Source organism: Lynx rufus, unplaced genomic scaffold (assembly GCF_022079265.1).
Source record: "Lynx rufus isolate CCGP_SWC_20201006 ecotype Redwood Valley unplaced genomic scaffold, mLynRuf1.p SCAF_3, whole genome shotgun sequence".
Classification (NCBI taxonomy): Eukaryota; Metazoa; Chordata; class Mammalia; order Carnivora; family Felidae; genus Lynx; species Lynx rufus.
In genome coordinates, this window is record NW_025814845.1 from 143,888,830 (window position 1) to 143,916,703 (window position 27,874).

Consider the following 27,874-nt stretch of genomic DNA (forward strand, 5'->3'; position numbering starts at 1 on the left):
TTTCAGTGTTATCAAAGACCTCCTATATACCTTTCCTGTGATATTTATCATACCATACTGTAGTTATTTGTATGTCTTTTGCCTTCACTGCTTTGGGAATAGGGACCATATTTTACTCATTACCCCAGCACCTGTCTTGTGCCTGGTACATGATGGGTACTGAGTAAATGGTTGTCAAATACATTAACAAGTGACTCTGAAAACTAATATTGGCTACAAGGGAGATGACAACTGAGATAGGGAATGTAGGAGAACAGCAAGTTTGGGACAAATATTCAGTTTCGTTGAATTAGAGTTTGCATAATATCCAAATAGAGATGTACCATCCAAATAGAGAAGTATTTGTTATTTACTCATAAGTATTAATTGACCCATCAAGATTTTGTAGATATAGATAAGATTATAAAATTTATATGGAAAGGTAGGGGCACCTGGGTGGCTCAGTGGGTTGAGCGTCTGACTTCGGCTCAGGTCATGATCTCACAGTTCATGGGTTCGAGCCCCGCATCAGGCTCTGTGCTGACCGCTTGCTCAGAGCCTGGAGCCTGCTTCAGATTCTGTGTCTCCTTCTCTCTCTGCCCCTTCCCTGCTCATGCTTTGTCTCACTCTGTTTCTCAAAAAGAAATAAATGTAAAAAAAATTTTTTTTAATTTATATGGAAAGGTAAAGTAACTGGAATAGCTAAAGTAATTTTGAAAAATAAGAATAAAGTGTGAGAAATTAATCTATCCAATTTCCAGCTTATTTCAGAGCTAGAGTAAGCAAGACTGTGTGGTATTGCTGAAGGTATAGACATATAGATCAGTGGAACAGAACACAGAACTCTGAAATAGATGCACACGAATATACCCAACTAATTTTTGACAAAGGCAAAAGAAAATAAAAACAAATCAGTGACAGATAGCTTTTTTCAGCAAATACTACTGGAACAATTGGACATGCAAACAGCCACAAAAAAAAAAAAAAAAGAAAACCCAAAAAACGAACAACTTCAACCTATGTCTTAACACCTTATACAAAAAGTCACGCAAAATGGATCATGGACTTACATGTAAAATGTTAAACTTTAAAAATATAGGGATGCCTGGGTGGCACAGTCAGTTAAGCATCTGATTCTTGATTTTGGCTCAGGTCATGATCTTATTGTCATGAGATTGAGCCCCAAGTCAGGCTCTGTGTCGGGTGTGGAGCCTGCTTAAAATTCTCTCTCCCTCTCCCCCTGTCCCTCCCCTGCTTTCATGCTCTCTCTTTCTCAGAAAAAAAAAAAAAAAAAGAAAAAAAAATTTAGAAGAAAATATTTGGGGGATAGATTTCTTAGATGACACCAAAAGCATAATCAATAAAGGAAAAATTTATGAATTCAACTTCATCAAAATTAAATATTTTGCTCAGTGATAGACCCTGTTAAAAGGAAGAAAATCACAGGCACCCAGCTAGCTTAGTCAGTGGAGTATGTGACTCTTGGTTTCAGGGTTGTGAGTTTGAGCCCCACATCGGGCGTAGAGAGTACTTAAAAAGTACTTAAAAAAAAGTCAAGCTATAGAGTGTGAGAAAATGTTTGCAAACAACATATCTGACAAAGGACTGGTATCTAGAATATACTAAAGTATAAAACTCAGCAGTAGAAAAGCAATCCAATTAGAATACGGGCAAAATATATGAACTGTCATTCCACTAAAGAGGATAGGCAGATAGCAAAGAAGTACAAAAAAGATGTTCAACATGATTAGCTACCAGGGAAATGCAAACAAACTTTAGTGAGATATCACTACACACCTATCGTAATGACTAAAATTAAAATTGGTGACAATGGGAAGTTCAGGTAAGGATGTGAAGAAACTGGATCACCCATGTATTTATTGTTGGTGGGAATGTAAAACTGGCAGTTCCTTAAAAAACTAAACATGCAATTACCATATGACCCAATTAATGCACTCCTTGAGTTTTATCCCAGAGAAATGAAGACTTGACTGCATACAAAAACCTGTACGTGGATATTTATAGCAGCTTTATTCATAATACCCAAAACATAGAAAAAAGCCAGATATTCTTCAATGGATGAATGGTTAAGTTATGGTACATCCATACCATGGACTACTACTCAGCAATCAAAAGGAAAGAACTATTGATACATAGAGCAACCTAGATGAATCTCTAGAGAATTATACTGAGAGCATGACCTGATCCAAAATCAAGAGTTGGACGCCCATCTGATTAAGCCATCTAGGTGCCCCAACATGTTCTGTATCTTGATTGTACCATCAATGTCAGTATTTGGGTTGTGATTTTCTGTAGTTTTGCAAGATGTTACCATTAGCAGAAGCTGAGTAAAGGGTACACAAGATATCTCTGTATGATATTTTACAACTGCATGTGAAATCAGAATTATTTCAAAAAGTTGAATAAAAAAATACTGAACACTTAATATGTGTTAGGTACGATGCTAATGACCATCGATTATGGAATATTGAACAGAAATGGACACTGTGCCAGATCTCACGATATATTCTAGTTGGGAAGACAGACATTAAATAATCATGTAAATAAGTATAATATTACAACTGTAGTAAATGATATAAAGGAGAGAATTAAGAGCTAACAGTGAAAATTTGACCTAGTTTAGGGAGATTTGCCCAGGTACTAAGTAGGTCAGAGAGGCTTTCTTTATTAGTTGCATGACTTTGGGTAAGTTATTTAAACTCTGTGCCTCAGTTTCCTCATCTGTTAAATGAGGAAAATAATAGTACCTAACCTTTAGGGTGATTATATTTAATACAAGTATAAACCAGTTAATTTTTGTCATGTTAAGGTTAATGCTGAACATGTAATAAACTGTTTAAGAGGTTTTTTTGGGGGGTGGGGGGAGGGTGCCTGGGTGACTCAGCTGGTTAAGCATGTGGCTCTTGGTTTCAGCTTAGGTCATGATCTCATGGTTTTGTGGGTTCGAGCCGTATGCCAGGCTCTGTGCTGGCAGCACAGAGCCTGCTTGGGATTCTTTTTCTCCCTTTCCCTCTGCCCCTCCCCACTAGCACTGTCTCTTTCTCTCTCAAGATAAATAAACTTTAAAAAAAGTTGTTTTTTTTAATGTTTATTTGTGAGAAAGTGTGCTCACATGCACAGGTGAGGGAGGGGCAGAGAGAGAGGGAGACAGAGAATCGCAAGCAGACTCCACACTGCCAGTGCAGAGCCTGATATGGGGCTTGAACCCATAAATGGTGAGATCATGACCTGAGCTGAAATCAAAAGTCCGACGCCTAACAGACTGAGCCACTCAGGTGCTCCTATTTAAGAGTTTGTTAAATAGATGTGAAGAATGAGTAGGAAAGTTAATTAGGTGGGGAGAAAAGGGTATGTTCCAAGCTGAGGAAGCTGTAAGACAGGAAACAGCCTAGTTAGGACTGAGGAAGATCAGTCAATCTAGAGGACTGCAAGAAGTACATGCTTCAAAGTGAAGCTAGAGAACTAGGCAGAGGCCAGGCTGCAGGGCTTTTGTCTGCTAGGTTTAAGAGTTTGTCTGCTAAAGTTGGTGAGAAGTGACTGAGGCTTTAATCCATGGAGTGTGGAGAGATTACTGATCAGACTTGCTTTCAGAAAAGACCATGATGGCTATAGTATGGAGATCAGATTAGAGTGGTCAAGGTGATTGTACATAGATCATTTAGGAATTTAGTGCAATACACCAGGCTTTATCCCTGGAGATTTTCATAGGTTATCTCCAGTCCTCATAACTGCAAGAATATATTCACAGACCACTGTTTGTCTATTATGTTTTGAAATGACTTTAAATGTATTTTTTGACAATTAAAAAGGACAAGATCACTTTGTAGTATTGTTTTCATTTTTTTAAATATGCAGAATTTCAGCTGCCATATTGTGGTTTAACAGCCTTTGGTAGGCAAGGCTGGGAATTGGGTTTAGAACTTAAAAATCATCTGGATATCCTTGGTATCCAGATTTCTTCTGTGTGTTTCCTTTATGCTACTACAGAATTTTATTTAAAAAAATTTTTTTTAATGTTTTATTTATTTTTGAGACAGAGAGAGACAAAGCGTGAGTGGGATAGGAGCAGAGAGAGAGGGAGACATAGAATCCAAAGCAGGCTCCTTGATCTGAGCTGTCAGCACAGAGCCCGACGTGGGGCTCGAACTTGCAAACTGTGAGATCATGACCTGAGCCGAAGTCAGACATCCAACCGACTGAGCCACCCAGGAACCCCAACTACTACAGAATTTTAGACACTCTTGTTATAAAGAAAGGTGTAGAGGCTAGATGTCTCAGAGGTATTAGTGAAATTAAGTTTTTTAAGCATTTTGTAAGTGTTAAGTTTCCAGTTATCACTTACTGGTTTTTGAGGACTTTTACGGAAATGAAGGAGATACCTTGGAATTGCTGATTGAGGTCCCAGTACACAGAAATGTTTAATTATTTTAGGGATTTCTTAGTGATATGTAGCCTCTAACTAACGTTCATTGATGTGTGTTATCACATGTCTTAAGCCCTTCTAGTCTGATCATGAGGTAAAGAAGTAATGAACAGAATGTTTGTATTCATTCCAAAATATTAGCATACAGGCTTTGATACATCAAAATTAAAATGATTCATGCTTATTTTTTTAAAAGGCTTTTGGCTATTTACTCAAGAGCCACAATATTTAATTTGATTGCCTTATGGACCCTGCAAAGTTCTTTGCATGAATAGTTATTTTCAAACTATTCCAACATTTACCTTAGATATAAAACTCTTGCTTTAATTAGTACACACAAATCTCAGTAAGTTATAACAGGCTGTCTTTGGTAGAGATAACTATAAAACATTAATGAAGTTGCAAAGCAATAACTATGCAAGTTTTCTTTGTAATCCATGTGCTAAATCTTTGGTTATTCTCCCAGGGCCAGATTAGTACTGTTGTAGAGAGCATTTGTTTATTGAAAACTGAATACATTTCAGTTTTTTACCTTTTTTACCTCATTGACTGAATAAACAATTTGACATTTTATATTTATTATTTATATATTATGTACCAATGACTATGCCAGATGCTGAGAATAGAGACATGCTCTCAAGGAGTTCTCAAAACTTCACCTTCTCTAAAGTAGTCTTGAAGTTAGGAAACTTACAAATCTGTTAAAAATAGTTTTTTAGCAATGTTTTATTTTTCTCAAAAGAAGTGTACAATCTCTACAAATAATTTTAATTGTTATAGCTCTTTGAGTTTATTTTTCCCTGTGCAGAAGGACAGTTTACTGAGGACAAGAGATTGTCTTAAAACACTTCAAGTCTTCAGTATTAAAATTCAACACTAAAGGGGCACCTGGCTGGCTCATTTAGTAGAGCATGTGACTCTTGGAGCCTACCTAAAAAAAAAGAAAGAATTCGGCACTAGGATTGGAGTATGCTTAGTGCCATTATCTTTTATTTTCATATGTACTTATTACGACATACCTATTAAGTTCTTGTTTTACAAGGCTTACTGGTTTGACTGCTTTTATGACTGTATCCTTCAAGTCCCACACATGAACCTTTCAAGTTTATTGGTAATGTTTTGCACTCTCCATTTAGATATTGAGCAAGTAAGTAGATGTATTTTAAAAATCAAACAATTTAAGAGCAATACTGTTTTTAGAGTAAGAACAATGAAAACATAAGTATGTTTAGTATTATCTGCTTTGAAAAAATGAAAATTGTGATTTAAATTTGAAAATGATGAAAGGAGGGGGTGCCTGGATGGCTCAGTTGGTTGAGTGAACGACTTCAGCTAAGGTCATGCTCTTGCAGTTCACGAGTTCAAGCCCCACATTGGGCTCTAGCTGACGGCTCAGAGCCTGGAACGGGCTTCAGATTCCGTATTTCCTCTGTCTGCCCCTAACCCACTTACACTGTGTGTCTCTCTCTCCTGAAAATTAAAAATAAAAACATTAAAAAATAAAATAATGAAAGGAGAATGAAATTAATATTAAAAAAATTTAAATTACAGCATTTTAGGGGCACCTGGGTGGCTCAGTTAAGCATCCGACTTTGGCTCAGGTTGTGATCTCATGGTTCATGAGTTCGAGCCCTGCATTGGTCTCTGTGCTGACAGCTCAGAGGCTGGAGCCTGTTTCAGATTCTGTATTTCCCTCTCTCTCTGTCCCTTCCCCACTCACACTCTGTCTATCTGTCTCTCTCAAAATAAACATTAAAAACAATTACAGCATTTTATTTTATTTTATTTTTTTTTTTTTGAGAGCAAGAGAGTGCACAGGTATTCATCAGCATGAGCAGGAAAGGGGCAGAGAGCAGGGGGGACAGAGGATCCAAACAGGGCTTTGTGCTGACAGCAGAGAGCCTGATGCAGGGCTCAAACTCATGAACCATGAGATAGTGACCTGAGCCAAGGTCAGACGCTTAACTGACTGAGCCACCCAGGTGCCCCAAATTACACCATTTTAAAATTAGTACTTGGATTTAGTAAAATACTCAAAAGAGACAAAGAATTTGCCTTTTAGACCTAGTACTTTAGCCATTTTGTTCCTTTCTCCTGTAGGCAACTTTTCTTGGAAATCGCTCCAGTGATCATCTATATTTACACAAGCCATTATGTACTGTTTTTCTTCCTCTTCCCCATACCCTCTCCCCTGCTTTTTTTGGATAACTGCCCCCCCATATATATTGTGGTATACCTAAAACACTTCTTTGTAATTTTTTAACTTAACAACTGATCTTGCAGTTTGTTTTGTATCACTACATGAAGAAATTCTTTGTTCTTTTTTGTAGCTGCATAGTGAGAATAGAATTAATAAATCATCCCAAAAGACTTAGTAGAGTGAGCTATTGTTACAGTGAGTGAACTTAGTATTTTTTTAATACAGAGATCAGAAATTTCTTTTTGTTATGTTAAACTAGGTGATTTTTATAATACGCTGGGAAAATGTTAAAACTACTTTTTCCTCTTTTTTCAGATAATCAGAGAGCTAAATGGAGTCTGAGCAGCTGTTCCATAGAGGATACTATAGAAACAGCTACAACAGTATAACAAGTGCAAGTAGTGATGAGGAGCTTTTAGATGGAGTAGGTGTTATTATGGACTTTCAAACTTCTGAAGATGACAATTTGTTAGATGGTGACACAGCAGTTGGTAAGTTTGTCATTATAACTTTTTTTTTTAAAAAAAATTTTTTTTTTTCAACGTTTATTTATTTTTGGGACAGAGAGAGACAGAGCATGAACGGGGGAGGGGCAGAGAGAGAGGGAGACACAGAATCGGAAGCAGGCTCCAGGCTCTGAGCCATCAGCCCAGAGCCTGACGCGGGGCTCGAACTCACGGAGCGCGAGATCGTGACCTGGCTGAAGTCGGACGCTTAACCGACTGCGCCACCCAGGCGCCCCTGTCATTATAACTTTTAATGTTTGTAGTAATGTCCACTAATAAATATATACATTATTTTATTGAGGTTGAGTTTTTGGGTAGCTTTTTTTATTTTTTAATTGCGTTCGTTCATATAATGTAACCATTTTAAAGCTTTCAGAGGCGGATGGATGGCTCATTTAAGTGTCCGATGCTTGGTTTCAGCTCATGTCATGATCTCAGTTTGTGAGTTCAAGCCCTATGTCTGGCTCTGAGCTGAGAGTGTGGAGCCTGCCTGGGATTCTTTCTCTCGTCTCTCTCTGTCCTTCCCCTGCTTGCACACTCTCTCTCTCTCTTTCAAATAAATAAACTTAAAAAAAGTATTCAGTTCATTGGCATTTAACACATTCACAGTGTTGTGCAATTACCACTTTTATCTAGTTCCAAAACATTTTCATTATCCCCAAAAGAAAACCTTGTATATGGGTAAACTTAAAAATTTAAATGTAACATAATATGGAGATGTATGCAACTGTAATTGGAATCCTCGGGGAAATAGAACCTAATAGGATAGATACCCAGAAAGTGATTTATTATGAAGGATTGCCTCTCATGTTTGTGGAGGCTGAGTTCTACAATCTGTCATCTGCAAATTGGAAGCCCAGGAAAGCGGGTGTATTTCTAGTCTAAACCCAGAGGCCTGAGAACCAGGGTAGCCAGTGGTGTGTGCCAAGGCCCCACATCCAGAAGTGTTAATGTCCAAAGGCAGAAGATAGATGTCCCATGTCAAGCAATGAGCAATATCACCTTTCCTCTGCCTTTTTGTTCTATTCACATTCTCAACTGATTGCATGATGCCTACTTGGATTGTAGGGTGCCTTTTTTAAGTCTACTGAATCAAACACTAATCTCTTCTGGAAAGACTCTCACAGGAGCACATAAAAATAATGTTTTACCAGCTATCTAGGCATCCCTTAGCTCTGTGAAGTTGACATGTAAAATTAACCATCACAACAATCATCAGATTATAAGCGTGGAGATTTTACAAAGTGAATACACATATAACTATCCCTCATTAAAAAATAAAACATAACTGAGGCCTGGGTGGCTCAGTCTGTTAAGTGGCTGACTCTTAATTTCGGCTCAGGTCATGATCCCAGGGTTGTGGGATTGATCCCTGGGTCGGGCTCTGTGCTGAGCACAGAGTCTGCTTGAGATATTCTCTCTCCCTCTGTTCCTCTCCTCTGCTTGCATTCTCTCTCTGTCTCTCTCTCTCAAACAAAATAAATAAAATAAATAAAATATTACCACTTCAGAATTCTCCCTTGTTCCTCCTTCCAGTTTCACAGGTGACTATTATTTTGACTTCTATCTATTAGTTTTACAGGTATTTAATTTTATACAAATGGAATTATACTGTTTATACTCTTTTGTGTCTGGTGTCATTAATTTATGTTTTGAGATTCATTTATGTTGCTGAATATAGCAGTAATTGATTATTTTCAGTGCCACATAGTATCATTGTGTACACATGCTGCAATTTGTTCTGTTCATCATATATTGTTGGTGGACATTTAAGGGTTTTTTTTCTTACAGATTTTGGCTCTCAGTAATAATGCTTTTATGAATTTTCATTTACCTGTATTTTAGTGCACATTATATACACAGTTCTCTGGGACTTATACCTTGGAATGGAACTCTTAGTTGACAGAGTATGTGGATTTCAGTATTACTAGATACTGTGAAAGGTGGTTCCGAAGTAGTTGTAGCATATTCATTCTACCAGCAGTGTGTGAAAGTTCTAGTTGTTCCACATTTTCACCAATACTTGATATTCTCAGTTAAAAAAGAAAATTCGCTATTCTAGTGTGGGTGCAGTATTCTCACATTTTGGTCTTAATTTTACATTTATCTGAAGGCTTTTGAGTTTGTTTATTTTTTTATTTTTTTATTTAAAAAAATTAAAAATTTTTAATGTTATTTATTTATTTATTTAATTATTTATTTAACATTTATTTATTTTTGAGACAGAGAGAGACAGAGCATGAACGGCGGAGGGTCAGAGAGAGGGAGACACAGAATCCGAAACAGGCTCCAGGCTCTGAGCTGTCAGCACAGAGCCCGACGCGGGGCTCGAACTCACGGACCGCAAGATCATGACCTGAGCCGAAGTCGGATGCTTAACCGACTGAGCCACCCAGGCGCCCCTGTTTATTTATTTTTGAGAGAGAAAGAGAGCACGAGCAGGGGAGGGGCAGAGAAAGAGAGAGATGCAGAATCCAAAGCAGGCTCCAGGCTCCAAGCTGTCAGCAGAGAGCCCTACACGGGGCTCGAACTCACCAACTGTGAGACCATGACCTGAGCCGAAGTCGGATGCTCAACCGACTGAGCCACCCAGGCGCCCCTGAAGGCTTATGAGTTAAATACATTTTTGCATGTTTATGGGTTTTTTAGACTACCTCTTTTAAAGTGCCAGTTTGATATTTTTGCCCATTTTATGAATGCTTTATGCATTCTGATTAAAAGTCCTTTATCAGCGGGGCGCCTGGGTGGCTCAGTTGGTTGGGCGTCCGACTTCAGCTCAGGTCATGATCTCGCGGTCCGTGAGTTCGAGCCCCGCGTCGGGCTCTGTGCTGACAGCTCAGAGCCTGGAGCCTGTTTCGGATTCTGTGTCTCCCTCTCTCTCTGACCCTCCCCCATTCATGCTGTCTCTCCCTGTCTCAAAAATAAATAAACGTTAAAAAAAAAGTTTAAAAAAAAGTCCTTTATCAGATATATATATTGCAAATGTCCTCTCTCATTCTGGTATGCCTTTTCACATTTTTTTTTTTTTAACGTTTATTTATTTTTGAGACAGGGAGACAGAGCATGAACAGGGGAGGGTTAGAGAGAGAGGGAGACACAGAATCCGAAACAGGCTCCAGGCTCTGAGCTGTCAGCACAGAGTCCGACGCGCGTCTCCAACTCACGGACCGCGAGATCATGACCTGAGCTGAAGTCGGACGCTTAACCGACCAAGCCACCCAGGTGCTCCTGCCTTTTCACATTCTTTTTTTTTTTTCAACGTTTTTAATTTATTTTTGGGACAAAGAGAGACAGAGCATGAACGGGGGAGGGGCAGAGAGAGAGGGAGACACAGAATCGGAAACAGGCTCCAGGCTCTGAGCCATCAGCCCAGAGCCTGACGCGGGGCTCGAACTCACCGACCGCGAGATCGTGACCTGGCTGAAGTCGGACGCTTAACCGACTGCGCCACCCAGGCGCCCCCTTTTTACATTCTTAATGGAATCTTTTGATGAAGATGCCATCAATTCTAAAGAAATCCAGTTAATCTTTTCCTTTATTCTTTGTCTTTTTTGTAATCTATTTTGTAATCTCTTCCCATACCTCAAGATCATGAATATATCCTCTGATATTCTTCTAGAAGTTTTATTTTTTTTCTGTGTCTTTCACATTTAGATTTATAATGTACCTTGCAACTAATTTTTATGTATGATGTAAGTTAAAGGTTTAGATTCATTTTTTCCGTATGGATGAGTAGTTGATCCAGCACCATTTATTGAAAAAACCTGCCATTCTCCTGTATACTGCAGTGACATCTTTATCAAGTGGGTATGTTTCTGTAGGTCTGTTTTTGAACTTTATACTCCATTACATTGAAATTCTTGTCTCTTCTTACGCCAAAACTCAGCTTATATATGAGTTTTGTTTTTCATATTGGTGTTTTATTGACTTGTGGTCCATATAGTTTACTCAAACTTAATGTAATCACTGATATATTTGAGTTCAAATCTGTTGTCTTTATTGTTTTCTGTTTGTCATAGTTGTTCTTTTTTCTCTATTTCTTTCTGTTCCTCCCAGTACTTTGTTAGTTACATGCTGTCTTATTATTGTTTGGTGCATTACTCTAGAGATTATAACATGCACTCTTAACTTTTTAGTTCTATAAATTAATACTTTTACCACTTTGTGGAAAATGCAAGGACCTTAGGGTATTTTACCTCATTTTATCCCCCTCCCACTTTTTGTTCTGTTGTTGTCTATTTTAATTCTTCATATATTTTATTTATTTGTTTTCTGTTTACTTATTTTTGAGAGAACAAGCAGGGAATGGGCAGAGAGAGAGGGAGATAGAGAATCCCAAGCAGGCTGTGTGCTGTCAGTGCAGAGCCGGCATGGGGCTCAAACCCAGTAACTGAACTGTGAGATCATGACAGAGCCGAAATCACGAGTCAGACATTCAACCGACTGAGCCACCCAGGCACCCCTCTTCATATATTTTGTTTTATTTAAAACAATTTTTTTAATGTTTATTTATTTTTGAGAGAGAGACAGACAGAGTATGAGAGGGGGAGGGGCAGAAGGAGAGGGAGACACAGAAGCCGAAGCAGGCTCCAGGCTCTGACCTGTCAGCACAGAGCCCAACGCGGGGCTGGAACTCACAGACCATGAGATCATGACCTGGGCCTCAGTTGGATGCTTAACCGACTGAGCCCCCCAGGCGCCCCCACTTCGTATATTTTAAACTTCACAAGACGTTATAATTGTTTTATGTCAATATCTACTTAGATTTAGCTACGTCTTCACTTTTTCTATTGCTCTTCATTTTATACTGTATTTTCATATATCTGTCTGGGTTAGTTATCTTTATTCCTGAAGAACTCTCATTGATATTTCCTTTCATTACTAACCTAGCAATAAATTTATTCAGTGTTTCAAAAGTTTTTGTTTCCTCTTTATTTTTGTAAGATATATTTGTGGTTCGGGGCTCCTGGGAGGCTCAGTCGGTTAAGCGTCCGACTTCAGCTCAGGTCATGATCTTGCGGTTTGTGAGTTCGAGCCCTGCATTGGACTCTGCTGTTGGCTCAGAGCCTGGAGCCTGCTTCAGATTCTGTGTCTCCCCATCTGTCTGCCCCTCCCGTGTTCATGCTCTGTCTCCCTCTGTCTCTCAATAATAAAATAAAACATTAAAAATTTTTTTAAAAAGATATATTTGTAGTTATATATTTCCAGATGTATAGTCATTTTCTTTGAACACTTAAAATTTTTAATGTTTATTTATTTTTGAGAGACAGAGGGAGACAGAGCGTGAGTGACGGAAAGGCAGAGAGAGAGGGAGACACAGAATCTGAAGGAGGCTCCAGGTTCTGAGCTGTCAGCACAGAGCCCAATGCAGGGCTCCAACTCACGAACCATGAGATCATGACCTGAGCCGAAGTTGGAAGCTTAACTGACTGAGCCTCTTTGAACACTTTAGAGATATAATTCTGGTATCATTTGCCTTCTTTTATTTCTCTTGAAAGGTCAGCTATCAGTTTTATTCTTTTCCCCTTTTGGTTGCTTTTCTTCTTGTCTTTCAGAAGCTTAACCAAAGTTGCTTAAGTGTGGTTTTCTTTGTATTTATCCTGGCTGGGGTTATTAGAGCCTCCTGAATTGTGACTTGATTTTTCTTCCCCTCCCCCCCCTTTTTTTTTTTTAATCTTTGGATAATTTTGACCAGTGTGTCCTCAAATGTAACTGCCATTCTCTCTCTCCTCTCCTTTCAGGACTCCAATTTAATGTGTTAGATCTTTTCTCTGAGATCCTTGCATATCTTTATACTCTTCGCTTTACATCTTCTTTTTCTTTTTCATTTGGATATTTCACCTCTTTTAAATACAAGCAAAACAATAACTAGATCATATGGTAAGAGTATATTTAGTTTTGTAAGAAACTGCCAAACTGTCTTTTAAAGTGGGGCGCCTGAGTGGCTCAGTCAATTAAGCATCTGACTTTGACTCAGATCATGACCTTGCGGTTCGTGGGTTTAAGCCCCGTGTCAGGCTCTGTGCTGACAGCTCGGAGCCTGGAGCTGCTTTGGATTCTGTGTCTCCTTCTCTCTCTGCCCCTCCACTGCTCATGCTCTGTCTCCGTCTCTGTCTCTCTCTCAAAAATAAAAACATTAACAAATATAAATTAAAAACAAATAAAGTGGCTATACCATTTGTATTCCCACCAGGAGTGAATGAGAGAGTTCCTGTTGCTCCACATACATGTCACCATTTGGTGTTGTCAATAGTTTAGATTTTAGCTGTTGTAACAGGTGTGTGTTGGTATCTCATTGTTTTCTATCAAGTTTTGAATATCAGTTATTTCTTAATCACTGCATTTCCATTAGATAGTTTTTATAGATTTCTGTACTCTGGGAAAAATTCTCTTCTCTTTTGGAACATATTAATCATTTGTTTAAAGTCCATATCTGAATATTCTACACAGACCTTTGGGTCTGTTTCTATTGCCAGTTTTTTCCCTTGTTTTTCTAGTCTTTTGGCTCTAGCTTCAGGTGTGCTTTGTAATTTTTGATTGAATGCTAGATATTGTATACATAAAATTACAGATGCTGGTGATATCTTCACCATAGTGTAATTAATTTTTTTCTGGGCACACAGGTAGACTAGGAGCAAATTACATTGATCTCATCAAAGATCAAGAGAATTAGCAGTGTGGTTTCAGACTTTTTGTGAGTTAGTCTGTATTTTGACTTACTTTATTTTTAGGGCATAGCCCTTGAGGATTTTAGTGGAAAGCTTGGTGTGTTTACAAGACTCCTTCTCTTTGGTGGGTGCTGAAGTTTAGTTTTTATCTCCCTGGCATTTTAAGACTACTGACAGCTTGGCTAATCGTTTTAGTTTCTTAACCACTTTTTGCTTAGATTCTCAGCCTCTTGCTTACAAAATCTAGGAACAAAAATATTTTTGGGGAAAAGTATTATAGAATGATCTGTTCTGACTCTTTTCTCCAGGATATTGGAATGTTCAAGGCCATGTTGGTGAATCTGAACTTCAAATTTTGTCTATTTTGTCTACTTGACCCCATAAGACTGGCAAGAGCTCCTCACTTTCATTTTCTGTTGGAGTTCTCAGTCTCTATACTTATAAATCAGGAAATGGCTCATGGGCAAAAAGTGGTTGAGACTGTTGGGTTTACCTTTTTCACTTTTTTTCCTAGAATTTTGGCACCTGTATGCTTTCTGGCTGTTTTGGGTGTTCTTTGATTTTTTTTTTCTTTTTTTTTTTTTTTTTTAGTAAATACAGTATTTTGTTATTATTTATCATTTGCTGTCTTCATCACTAATGCGTTTTTTCCTAATTTTAATTATGAAGTTATAGGCCAGATAAACACCTATATTTGTAATTTGGAAAATCAGGTAAAATTTAATAGCATACCCATTTTTCTACGTTGAAGTAGCTTTTTGGCCCCTTTATGTGGGATAGAGGATTAACTCAGGGAAGTAAAATGACCTAGGAGGACCTCTTTCCATCTTTCCACATTATCATCAAGTATTGATGATGTCTTTATTTGTAGTTTTCAATAGGAGAGAGTACCAAATTTGTAGTTTTCAATAGAAGAGAGTACCAAGTAAGAAGGAAGGGGTGAGGGTATAAAAAAAGATTTAAAAAAAATTTTTTTTTAATGTTTATTATTTGAGAGAAAGAGAGAGAGGGAGGGAAGGAGGGTAGAGCGGGGTAGGTGCAGAGAGAGAGGGAGACACAGAATCTGAAGTACGCACCAGGCTCTGAACTGTCAGCACAGAGCCTGACGCGGGGCTCGAACCCACGAACTGTGAGATCATGACCTGAGCCAAAGTCGGATGTTTAACTGACTGAGCCACCCAGACGCCCCATGTTCTCTTTTTTATTAGAGAAGATAATGTTCCTAGAACTCTATCAGTAGACTTCTTATATCACTGGCTGCAATTGGGTCATGTACCAATACATATAGACCGATCACTGATGAAGAGGAATGGGATTTCTGACTGGTTTGAGCAATCATAATTTGTTCCTTGGAAGTAGACACATTGCCAACCAAACAAAATAAAAATTCTGTTAGCAAGGAAGAAACTGGGGCGCCTGGGTGGCTCAGTCGGTTAAGCCTCCGACTTCAGCTCAGGTCATGATCTCACGGTCCGTGGGTTCGAGCCCCGCGTCAGGCTCTGTGCTGACAGCTCAGAGCCTGGAGCCTGCTTCGGATTCTGTGTCTCCCTCTCTCTCCGCCCCTCCCCTGCTCATACTCTGTCTCTCTGTCTCAAAAAAATAATAAATAAATAAAAACATTGAAATTGGAGTATTATAGGGTAAGCAGTCATTGTTGTTTTCCATGTAGATTCTGTCCTCGAGGTTAGTCTAGTTGAAGGTACCAGATATGGAACAACAGTTGACAGCAACTAAGTGTTAAATTGGGTGGTACAGATTTTAGATGTTACACTTCAAAGAAAAAGGATATTATTTTGACCCCTTTAGAATTGCATAGTGTTCTAGAAAGAGAGATAATACATGAAGTCTCAGCATTAAGAAAAGGTATTACGTTCTGAGACAGTGAATGTCCTTTGGTAAGGTAGTGATATCCTTTCTTTCAGCATAGCTAGCGTGGTCCTGTTAACAGTGGTTGGAAGGGGAACATCCTACAAGAGGTGGAAGCCATGATCTATTCTCAGGGGCTAGGGCAGATGTCAGAGGGAAGAGCTTATTTATTTCTGTGTCTGCTCAGTATCTGGGCAGCATGGAAGTTGACAAGCAGTTGGTTATTAAATATTCTTTCATGACTTTTTAGTATACCAAAAAAATAATCACTGGAGAGTACTGATGTTCTGGCATACGTGTTGAATAAAAATCTGTTATGTTCAGTGACTTTTAGGTTGTAGACCTGAGTTTACATCCTGGCTCTGCCAGTTACTGTCTCTGCAAGTCACTTAGCCTCTCTATGCCTTTGTTTTTCCCTCTTTGAAGAACAGTAGTACTCACTAAATGATTGCTCTGAGAACTAAGTGTATGTGGAAACCTTAGCACATAAATAATGTATATAGGATCGTTAGCATAGTAAGTAGCTCATGGTAAGAACTCAGCGTATGGTAGCTATTTCTGTTTTCTTCTGTGTTCTTTTCCCTTTGGATATATTGTATATTGGGCTTAATCTTCTGGGGCAGGTACAAAATATTTTCAGAAAAGATGCCCAACCTCCACTTTTCATTAAGAGGCATTCTAGTGCTTTCTATTCAGTCTTAGGCTTTGTTTAGGTCCTTCAGTTTCTGAAGGAAGACTAGCTGAATGTAAATAAATAAATAGCTCTGTTACAATTCCAAAAGATAATTCTAAAATCATTGTTATCTAATGTATACGAAACCCTCAACGAAATAAATAAATTAATTAAAAGTAAATAAACACACAGGTGCACACACACGCACACATGTTGATGACTTCTGGAACCTTCTATACAACCCATCTACCCAGGATACTCTAAAATTCCAGAATATCATAAATAATTGTCTATACTAATGGTGCCTCCAGAAGCTACATAGCTCAGCAGATCCTTGATTTTAGACTTCTGACTTTCAGACCTATAACAGAATAAAGTATTGTTTTAAACCACAAAGTTTGTGGTAATTTGTTACATTAGCAGTAGGAAACTGATACAAATGTTTCATTTAAATATTAATACATGTATTATTATGAAAATGTTTCAACCTTATAAACCTCCTGAAAAAGATCTTGGGGATCTTCCTGGGTCTATAGAACACACTTGACTACACATTGAGAACTTTTAAGATAAGCCAGCTGTAAAACACACATTGAGTAACTGAATAAGGTAATTTGTTGTATCATATAAGCTATAAGAGTGCAAGCGCTTATATTAAAAGGGCAGAATCTATGTATATAATGTGATGTCTTTTCTCTTAAAATATTATATACACATGTAGACACAAACTTTGGAGGGAAATACATCAAAATAATGAATTTTCTCTTGGTGATGGAATTTGGGTGCTTTTAATTTTTCTTCACGCTTTGCAGTGTTTTCCAATTGTCAGTAGTTTGGCTGCAGATTTATAAAACTGAGCTGAAGTTTCCAGGTCATTATAAAGTGTACTTGTCTATGTAGGAGGATAGAACATACTTCTTTAATAGTTTGTTAGCTTGGTTTATGACTTTTAAATATTTAGTCATACAGCAAATGAGTCTTCCTTTGTACTCTTGCTCTGGGCCTTGTAAATGTTAGGGTTGGTCTTGTGCCTGGCTGTCATATCTCTAGGTCTTTGTAGATGTTTCCTTTGCCCATTTACCAATTATTACTTGTACTTTGGTTCTAACATTAGAACTCACTCCCTCTGGAAAGCCTTACCAGACTTCTCAGGTTTGGGCTAGGGGGGCCCCACCTATGTAGTAAATTGTATTGCTTATACTGTGTTTGCTTTCTTGACTTTCCTTGTCTTTTTCTTTACAGTCTGCTTTCCTCCTAGGTTTAGCTGTACTTTTTTCCAGTATAATTGTCCGAGTAAATCTTGTTGATTTTATCGTTTATTTTTCTGTCTGCATGGTTTTGTTTAGAGATGATTCATTATGTATTGATTAACATATTTTAACTTAAAAAAATTTTTTTTTTTTTGGAGAGAGAGAGAAAGAGCGTGTGTGTGCAGAACATGCCATGGGGCTCTATCTCATGACCCTGGGATCATGACCTGAGCCAAAATTAAGAGTTGGCTGCTCAACCACCTGAGCCACCCAGGTGCCCCTACATATTTTAACTCTTGATGAGCAATCTTATTTTCCTTATTTCTAAATTTTTGTGAGGAGGGGATATTAGTATATCATGGGCAGCCACAGGTGCTGTTTATCTTATCCTCTCTTCTTTTTAAAAAAATATTTTTTAATGCTTATTTTTGAATTTTTTTTTTTCAACGTTTATTTTTATTTTTGGGACAGAGAGAGACAGAGCATGAACGGGGGAGGGGCAGACAGAGAGGGAGACACAGAATCGGAAACAGGCTCCAGGCTCTGAGCCATCAGCCCAGAGCCCGACGCGGGGCTCGAACTCACGGACCGCGAGATCGTGACCTGGCTGAAGTCGGACGCTTAACCGACTGCGCCACCCAGGCGCCCCTAATGCTTATTTTTGAGAGAGAGCAAGCATGAAGCGGGGAGGTGCAGAGAGAGAAGGGGGAGAGAGAGGATCTCAAGCAGACTCTGTGCTGCCAGAGAACCTGATGCAAGGCTTAAACTCCTAAACTGTGAGATCATGACCTGAGCAGAAGTTGGACGCTCAAGCAGGTGCCCTATTTTATCCTCCCTTCTTACAACACCTAATATATTGGCATGCACACAGCAGAAGCTCATTAAAAGGTTGCTGTTTTGGTTTTATTTTGTTTTTTAATATTTATTTTTGAGAGAGAGAACAAGTGAGAATGGGGAGAAAGGGGAAGAGAGAGAGAGGGGGGACAGAGGATTGGAAGCGGGCTCTGCACTGTCAGTGTGGAGCCTGATGTGTGGCTAGAACCCGTGAACTGTGAGATAATGACCTCAGCCAAAATCAAGAGTCAGATGCTTAACTGACAAAGCCACCCAGGCACCTCTGTCATCACTTCTGTTTCTCAGTATTCTTACTTGAAAAATGAATGCAAGATATTCTACCTACCCAACTCAGCTCAGTTTTGGAAACAAAAGAATATAGTAAAAGAAATGGCAGAAGTGTTGCTATTATGTATGAGAGTCCTTTGTGGCGATTTTGGCTTGGGTACTCAAAGTTTACACTTGCTTATACTTTGTCAGCTATCAGATTGCATCATGACATGCAGATAGATTAGCCTGGGTTCATAAAAATCGTAAATGATTAACTTCAGGACTTAGTAATGGATTGCCTTGGAGAGATGCTGACCTAGAACTGAGCAGGGAATATACACGATGAGCCCAGATCATGTGTAGTACCAGAAGTAAGGAAGTGCTCAAAAAACAAAGGGATGAGGGATTGTCCAGAGAACACAGGAACTAATTTGAAAGAACTCTAATTGGTTGAAACTGGAACAATTTGAGCAACAAAATAATGTACAATTGGAATATAACCAAAGTGTAAAATAAATATAAATGAGCACATACATATGACACAAATGATATAAACTGATATAAATGATAAATAAATGGAGGAAAAGAGACAAGTCTCCCTTGTAGAAGAATTCCAAATAGGGGCTCCTAGGTGGCTCAGTCAGTTGAGCATCGGACTCTTGGTTTTGGCTCAGGTCATAATCTCACAGTTTTGTGAGTATAAGTCCTGCATCGGGCTCTGTGCTGACGGTGCAGAGCCTGCTTGGGATTCTCCATCTCCCTCTCTCTCTGCCCTCCCTCAACTTGCACGGTCTCTGTCTCTCTCCAAACAAATGAAAATAAACTTAAAAAAAAAAAAAGAATTTTAAATAATTTATGTAAATATTCTACCCTCATGGAGGAGGAGTTTATTTCCTAACTCCTTCTCCCTTAAGGGTGGGCTAGACTTAGTGACTTACTTCTGAAGAATAGAATAGGAAAGAAGGGAAAAATAGTAACTTCGCAGTGGAGAAACGTGGCAAACACTATTGTAACCAAGTGATGAAGGTTAATATCACTGATGATGTCATATGGATGTTACATATCCCTAATATGTGACAGGAAGAGCACTTCACCTTTGTGATAATTCTTTTCAAAGACCTATAACTCTAACTACAAGAGAAATAATAGACAAACCTGGACTGAGGGGATATTTTGCAGGATACTTAACCAGTCAAGGTCATGAAAAATGAGGAAAGCCTGAGAAATAGTCATATACCAATTTAGGAAGATAAGTTAACATTAGGAAGATGTGTTAACATACATTGTGGTATCCTGGTTTGAAACCTGGAATAGAAAGAGGACATTAATAGAAAAACTGGTAAAATTTATTTTTTTTTTTAATTTTTTTTTTCAACGTTTATTTTTTATTTTTGGGGGGGGGACAGAGAGAGACAGAGCATGAACGGGGGAGGGGCAGAGAGAGAGGGAGACACAGAATCGGAAACAGGCTCCAGGCTCTGAGCCATCAGCCCAGAGCCCGACGCGGGGCTCGAACTCATGGACTGCGAGATCGTGACCTGGCTGAAGTCGGACGCTTAACCGACTGCGCCACCCAGGCGCCCCAAAACTGGTAAAATTTAAATAAGGTCTGGAGTTCACTTAATAGTGATGTATCATTGTCAGTTTCTTAGTTTAGATAAATGTATCATGAAAATAAGTATGAGACGTTAACAGTTGAGGAAGCTGAATGGGAGGTATTTGTGACCTCTTGGTACTGATTTTTTGTAAATCTGAAATTAGTCCAAAAGAAGGTTTATTTTAAAAAGTGAATTGGGAAGAGTTAACTTTTAAATAATAAAAGCAAAATGTGATTATTATAGAAAATGTGAATGATGAAGATATAAGGTTGTAAATGAAATTCATTCATAATCCTACTACCCATAGATAACTGGTAATTTTAGTATTTTTTTTCTGGACTCAATTCTGTGCATATTGCATTCAACAATAATTATTAGGCTCCTTTTGGGCCAGATACCATTCTAGGTGCTTGGGATAGAGCAGTGAACAAGAATGATATGAGACTTTCATTTAAGGAGTTTGTACTCCAGTGAGAGTACCATTGAAATAAACAATAATTGCAGAAGAAACAATTACAGTTGTGTTATGGTAAGTGCTGTAAAGAGGAGGTGTAGGTGTGAGAACACGTAAGTGAGGAAATCTAAGATGTGTCACTTAAGGTAAGAACTGAAAAATGAGAAGTCTGACAGGTGAAGGGGAAGAGGTGATTTGTGGGTGCTGGCAGGTTGGCTACAGGGGACTGTTACAGGTAGAGGGAACTGCTTGTGAGAAAACCTTCAGGGAAGAAGGAGCCTGAGCTTGAGAATGCATGATGGTTGGAGTATGGAGAATAAGATCTGGAAAATAGCGGGATGTGCCTGATGGGGTAGTTAAGCAAGGTTGAAATCATGCATTTAAAGTTTTGGGACTTTTTCCTGAGAGTGATATGAAACCATTGAAGGGTTTTGAAGCAGAGGAGTAATATGATCTTTGTAATTTATTTTATTTTATTTTTTAAGTTTATGTATTTATTTTGAGAAGGAGAGAGAGGGTGCACAAGCAGGGGAGGGGCAGAGAGAGAGGGGAGAACTTTAAACAGGCTCCGTGCTGTCAGTACAGAGCCCAATGTGGGGCAGGAGCTCAGTCTCATGAAACGGGAGATGATGACCTGAGCTGAAATCAAGAGTAGGGTGCTCAGTCGACAGAGCCACCAAGGCACCCCGATATTTGTATTTTTAAAATATCATTCAACAGCTGTGTGAGCAAATGGATTGGTAGGTATTGAGAGTAGGGAGGTAGAAGAGGGATCCCTCAGAAGAGGGATGACGGTGTCTGACTGGCATAGTGACAGATGGAGAGACTGATTCAAAGTAGATTTAGAAGTAAAATCAACAGACATACTGATTGTTGGGTGGTGGTTGGAGGTGGGTAAAAGGGAGGGTTTGAAATTTCTAGCATATGAAGCTAGTAATGTCATCTACTAGGTGGGAAGTTTTTCGGTTAATATTAAGTGCATTGCCTTATGGTGCAAAAGTTTATCTTAGTGATTTTTAACCATTGAATGATATTTGAATACACAAATGTATTCTAAATTCCTAGAAAAAAGTTACTGGGAGGAAGGTATTTATTTTATCTGTCAATGTATAGTGAATACAAAGTTTTGAAAATTCGTGGGTACATTGTTCCTAAGATAAAAAGTCTGAATGCTGCTAAGCTAGAGTTGGTTGCTTTCTGTGAATAAGAATAATGAAATTCTTTGATATCAACTGCAGGTAGAAAACATTATTAATAAAATAATCCAAGAGTAGTTTTTTAGTAAATATTGTATCCTTGTATGTGGATTTATAGGCAAAAAGAAATTACTGAGTGTAAAGTTGTGGTAGAACTCAGAAATCCAAGAAATGTGTGCTGAATTAGGATGATGTGACTTTGCTACAACGTTTCAAAGATTATGTTTGTGCATGTTGTCTTTAGTAGATAAGTTGATTTTAGTCTTACTGTTTTCTCTGGCATGTACCTACTGATAACGTTGATGGCATTATTCTAATAGTGAGGCACTTGGCTCTAAATTTGATTTGGCAACATTTAACTATTAAGCCTTTAAAAAGCATGAAATGGTTACATCGTGAATCTTCTTGGTAAAGATGTTTTAGAAATTCTTAAAATTAAGTTAATAAAATGCTACCACTACCATTTAATAGCTGTCTCTTTCAAATGGTCTACTGAGAATTTCAGAAATAAATAATTCTGAGGTTCGTATGATGCCTATTCAAGTAGTGTCATATTCTTAATAAATTTGACACTATGTTCTGTTGCCAACTACCTTGTAAACATTTTCTTCACCTCTATCTCCAGGTCGCTTCAGTTAGAGCAGTCTACTTCACCTAACTAATGTGTGTGGACTAAGGGACTTCCCTAGTTTGTGTATTTGTGTAAAAGCAAGGTAGTGCATTTGGGGAAAACTAACCCATAGTCAGTTTATGAAGTGCTATAATTCAAGATGTTACTAACGAACAGAGAAAAATAACTTGGTACTATAAAGTGATATTTTGATAAAAATAGTCTAAAATACCAATGGAAAGCTAGTCAAGCACTGACTTATCCCAAAGATCATTGGAAAGAAGTGAGCTTAGTTTTGATGATAATATAGAACCTGATGATTTATACCCCAGAAATCCCCTATAATTACTGTCATTGCTCTGCAAAAACAAACAACATCAAAAAACAACAACCCCCCCCCAAAAAAAACCACAAAACTATTTTTTTAAGAAGTTCACAGAAAGTTAACTGAAATTAAGTCAGTGAATAATTTTTTTTAAAATGTTCATTTATTTTGAAAGAGAGAGCACGCACACACATGGGGGAGGGGCAGAGAGGGAGAGAGGATCCCAAGCAGGCTCTGTGCTGTCAGCGGAGAGCCAGACATGGGGCTCTGCTCATAATCTCTCAAATGGTGAGATCATGGCCTGAGCCAAAATCAAGAGTCAGACGCTAGCCACCCAGGCTCCCCAAGTCAGTAAATAGTTTTTGTGTGTGTATTCTACCTCTCTCACAATGACATGATGTAATAAATTAACATTTCTCCTGTGCATGTAGAATGTTACCTACGAAGTGCTTTGGGGAGAATTGAGAAAAGAGTTGGTTAAATCATATTTTGTGTCGTGGTTCCAATTAAGAATTCTATTTGGAAAAGCTTTCAGAAGTTATGAGCTAAGCCTGTAAGATCATACACAGAAGTAAATACATAAAATCATGGGGAGTCTACGGATCTGTTTAAACAGTTCCAAACTACTGTCATTTAGAGGAAATTCCTTGGGAGAAGCTGTGCTTAGAACAAATAAAAGTCAGTGTAGACACTTCCAAACTTGTTTTCTGTAACTAATCGAGACTGTAAATAAGATTAGAGTAGAGTGGCTTAGGGTAGGGAAGGAAAAAAGAATAATAAATCCATGTTAGATCATAATAGAATTAAAGGTAGGATAAATTTCTAACTCAAAGACTTTTGAATTGTGAAATGTAACACATATCGGAACAGTGCATAAAGGCATAATTACACAGCTTAACGAGTTATCACAAAGCAGGCACTTTTACAGCACAACCAGGTTAAGAAAATAAAGCATTACTATACTTCAGAAGCCTCCTGTGGGTACCATCCCAATCACAACTCTTTTCCTTTCCTTAGAGATAAATGCCATTTTCTCTTTGTCTAGTCACTTTTTTTTTTTTTTTGCTTTACTTTATGGCTTGATAATTTAAGTATGCATCCTTAAAATGACAATTTAGCATTGTCTGTTTTATTTTTTTATTTTTTAATTTTTTATTCAAAAATTTTTTTTTTTACATTTATTTATTTTTGAGAAACAGTGAGACAAAGCATGAGCGGGGGAGGGGCAGAGAGAGAAGGAGACACAGAGTCTGAAGCAGCCTCCAGGCTCTGAGCAAGCGGTCAGCACAGAGCCTGATGCGGGGCTTGAACCCACAAACTGTGAGATCATGACCTGAGCCGAAGTTGGACGCTCAACTGACTGAGCCACCAGGTGCCCCTAGCGTTGTCTGTTTTAGAATATTATAGATGATTTAAGTTAATAAAATAAATCATACAGTACGTATTTCTTGCTTGCGTTTATTCAATGTGCTTTTCAAGATTCTTTTGTGTTATATGCAGTAGGTGTTTGTTGCAGTGTTGCTCTAGACTATCTTATTCTTTTTTATGAATATACCAGTTTACCTGTTTATTTTAATATTGATGGGTCTTTGAATTATCAGCAGTTTTTGGCAGGTGTCAGCAGTGCTACATTGAATATTTTGCATTCATCCTGGTGAATATGTGCATAAATTTCATTTGGAGTGAACCTTTTGGGGGCATAGGTTATGCTTTCCATAGTGGTGTTCCAGCTTACACTCCAGTTAACTGTGTATGAAAGCTTCCTTTGCTCCGCATTCCTCAACCTCTTGATATTGTCACACTTTTAATTCTGTCCATCTGTTGGCTGTGTAATAGATTCTGATTGTGTGTGTGTGTTTTTTTTATGTTTATTTATTTTGAGAGACAGAGTGCATATGAGTAGGGGAGGGGCAGAGAGAAGGGGGAGAGAGAGAATCCCAAGCAGGCTCCATGCCATCAGTGCAGAGCCTCATATGGGGCTCAAACTCACAAACCGTGAGATCATGATCTGAGCTGAAATCAAGAGTTGGGCACTCAACCAACTGAGCCACCCAGGTGTCCCTCTGATTGTGGTTTTAATTTGCACTTCCTTGGTTGCCAAGGAGATTGAGCAATTTTTCATGCTAATTGCTATTTAAAATTTTGTTTGAAGACCTATTTAAGTCATTTGCCTATTTTTCTATTGATGTGCCTGAGAGATTTGTAAAAGTTCTTTATTTTCTATATATAAGCTTTTTGTTGGTCATATTGTTAAAAATATCTCGTATTCTGTGGGTCCTGTTTCATTTTCTGTTGTAGTCTATTTGGGCTGCTATAACAAAAGTACTATAGATTGGGTGGCTTGAGCAACAAATGTGGTTTTCAGTTCTGTGTATTGCTCACAGTTTTGGAGGCTGGAAAGTCCAAGAGCAAGGACAGACAGACTGGATGTCTGTTGAGGAGGGGCTGCTTCTGGTTCACAGTCTGCCATCTTTTTGTTGTGTCCTTGAGGGAACTCTCTGGAGTCTCTGTGAGGGCACTAATTCCATTCCTGAATACCTTCATGACCTAATCACCTCCCAAAGGACCTACCTCCAAATAACATCAACTGGGGATTAACCATCAACATATAAATTTTGGTGGGTTACAGACATTCAGTCTGTAGCATTATGATGGACAAATTAAGAGCAAATGTTCTTATAATGTCCTCTGTGTTGATCTTTTGCTTTATGGCTGATGCTTTTTGTGTCTTAAGAAAAATTTCCCTCCACTGAGGTCATGAATATATTTTCTTATATCATTTTGTAAGAGTTTTATTTGCCTTTCTCACTTGAGTCTATAATCACCTGAGTGGGGTGGGTGGGTGGGTGGGTGGGTGTGTGTGTGTGTGTGTGTGTGTGTGTGAATGGATTAGGGTGTATTTAATTTTTTTTTGTCCATATACACAACCAGCTGTCCTAATGCCAGTTACTAAGAAAATCATTTTTTATCTATTCTTCTGTAGGGCCACCCCTAAGAATATATTAAGGTTCATATATAACCTTGTTCTGTGTGAGTGGCTTTGTTTTGTTTTAGCTTTATGCCAAAAGCATTCTGTTTATAATGTTACTGTGATTAAAATGGTCTCAGTATCTGGTAAAGCATATACTCTCACTTTATTGTTAAGATTGTCTTGATTATTCTTGGGCCTTTTTATTTCCAGTTAAATTTTAGCATGATTTGTCATAAAAAAAAAAAAGCGTGTTGGGTTTGTAACAGGGTGCAAGAGCACCTGGCTCCAGAGTTTCCGAACAGACCAGGTTTGGCCACTCACTGCTGACATAATTCAGAGACAGACCAGTGATGGTGAAACAAGAAAGGAGTTTATTTCAGCGAGGCAACACTGGGAAGACAACGGACTAGCATTTCAAAGACTGTCTCCAAAGTGCTGAAAATACTTCTAGGTTTATATAAGGAAAATGTGGGGACAAAGGTTGGTGGGTATAAGCAGGTGGGCAGTAAAGGTCAGATCAGTCATTGCCTTCATGTCAATTATGAGGGGTCTTGCTGGTGTCAGGGCAGTTGTTATTCCTTGAGGGGTAGTTTCAGTTCCCATCACAGGATGGTTTGCCCTTTGGGTCTTTTGTCTGAGTTGAAAGGTAAGCTAGAAAGAAGAACTTGCTAGAAAGTATAGACTAAGGTAAAATGGAGGTAAATCCTCAGGTTTTTGATTGGCATTTAATTGAGTCTATAGATCAGTTTGAATCTAACTCATGAACATGGTATACTTCTCTGTATACTTGAGTCTTTTGAAATGTTTTCCAATGAGGTTTTAGTCATTCCTAGTGACTTTTGTGTTTATTTGTTACACTCGTTCCTGGATTTTCTTTTTTAATATTACTGCTATTTAATGCTGTTTTTATTTTAATACTCTATTTGCTGGGGGCACCTGGCTGGCTCAGTCGGTTGAGCATCCAACTTCAGCTTAAGTCATGATCTCACAGTTTGAGTTTGAACTCCTCCCCACCTCAGTTGGGCTCAATGCTGTCAGCACAGAGCCTGCTTTGGATCCTCTGTCTCCTTTTCTCTCTGCCCCTCCCTTGCTCATGCTCTCTCAAAAATAAACATTTTAAAAAATATATTCTGTCTGCTGGTATATTTTGAAATTTAGTTTTTTGAATATTGATTTTTAACTCTAATTGTAATGATTTATTTGTCCAGCCTTCTTTTTTGAAAGAGAGAGAATGAATCGAGGGGCAAAGAGAGGGAGAGAGAGAATCCCATGCAGGCTCCTTGGTGTCAGTGCAGAACCCAACATGGGACCTGATCTCACAAACTGTGAGATCATGACCTGAGCCAAAATTAAGAGTAGGACACTTAACCAGCCAAACCATCCAGGCACCCCTGTGATGTCTTTTAAGATTATAGTCATACCATTGGCAAATAAGGGCCATGTTGTTTCTTGCTAATCTTTATAGTGTTCTCCTTTCCTTTCCCCTTGCTTGACTGCACTGGCTAGGACCTCTAGTCTCTAGTAAACTGTTGTATGGAAATAGTGATTGCCAGTGTCTTTTGTCTTGTTTTGATCCTGAAGTTTCACCATTAAGTATTCACCTCCAAATTTAAGTATGATGCTAATTTGGATTTTTGTGTTATCTCTCATTAGATTAAACAGGTTAACATCTATTCCTAGTTGATTTAAGAGTACACAATGTATGGGTGCCTGGGTGGCTCAGTCAGTTGAATGTCCAACTTTGGCTCAGGTCATGATCTTGCAGTTCGTGAGTTCAAGCCCCACGTCAGGCTCTGTGCTGACAGCTGAGCACCTGGAGCCTGCTTCGGATTCTGTGTCTCCCTCTCTTTCAGCCCCTTCCCCACTCATGCTCTGTCTCTCAAAAATGAATAAACGTCAAAAACAAAATTTTTTTAAAGAGTACACAATGTAAAATCATGATTGGTTGTTGAATTTGTCATTTTCCTTCCGTTTTTTGAGATGATCATTTGATTTATATCTCCTTTTTATCTATTAATAAACAGTTGATT

The 27,874-nt window shown here is 38.4% G+C and overlaps 1 protein-coding gene across 3 annotated transcripts in view; it reads left to right on the forward strand.

Moving 5' to 3' along the window:
- The window catches only part of CLCN3 (chloride voltage-gated channel 3), a 97,875-nt gene that overhangs the window by 5,379 nt on the left and 64,622 nt on the right, over positions 1-27,874 (forward strand). For all 3 annotated transcript variants that reach the window (XM_047091048.1, XM_047091050.1, XM_047091052.1), the window contains exon 2: positions 6,939-7,114. In XM_047091048.1, coding sequence (XP_046947004.1) covers positions 6,955-7,114 — 160 coding nt within the window. In that variant the 5' untranslated portion in view covers positions 6,939-6,954. The remainder of the gene's footprint in view (positions 1-6,938; positions 7,115-27,874) is intronic.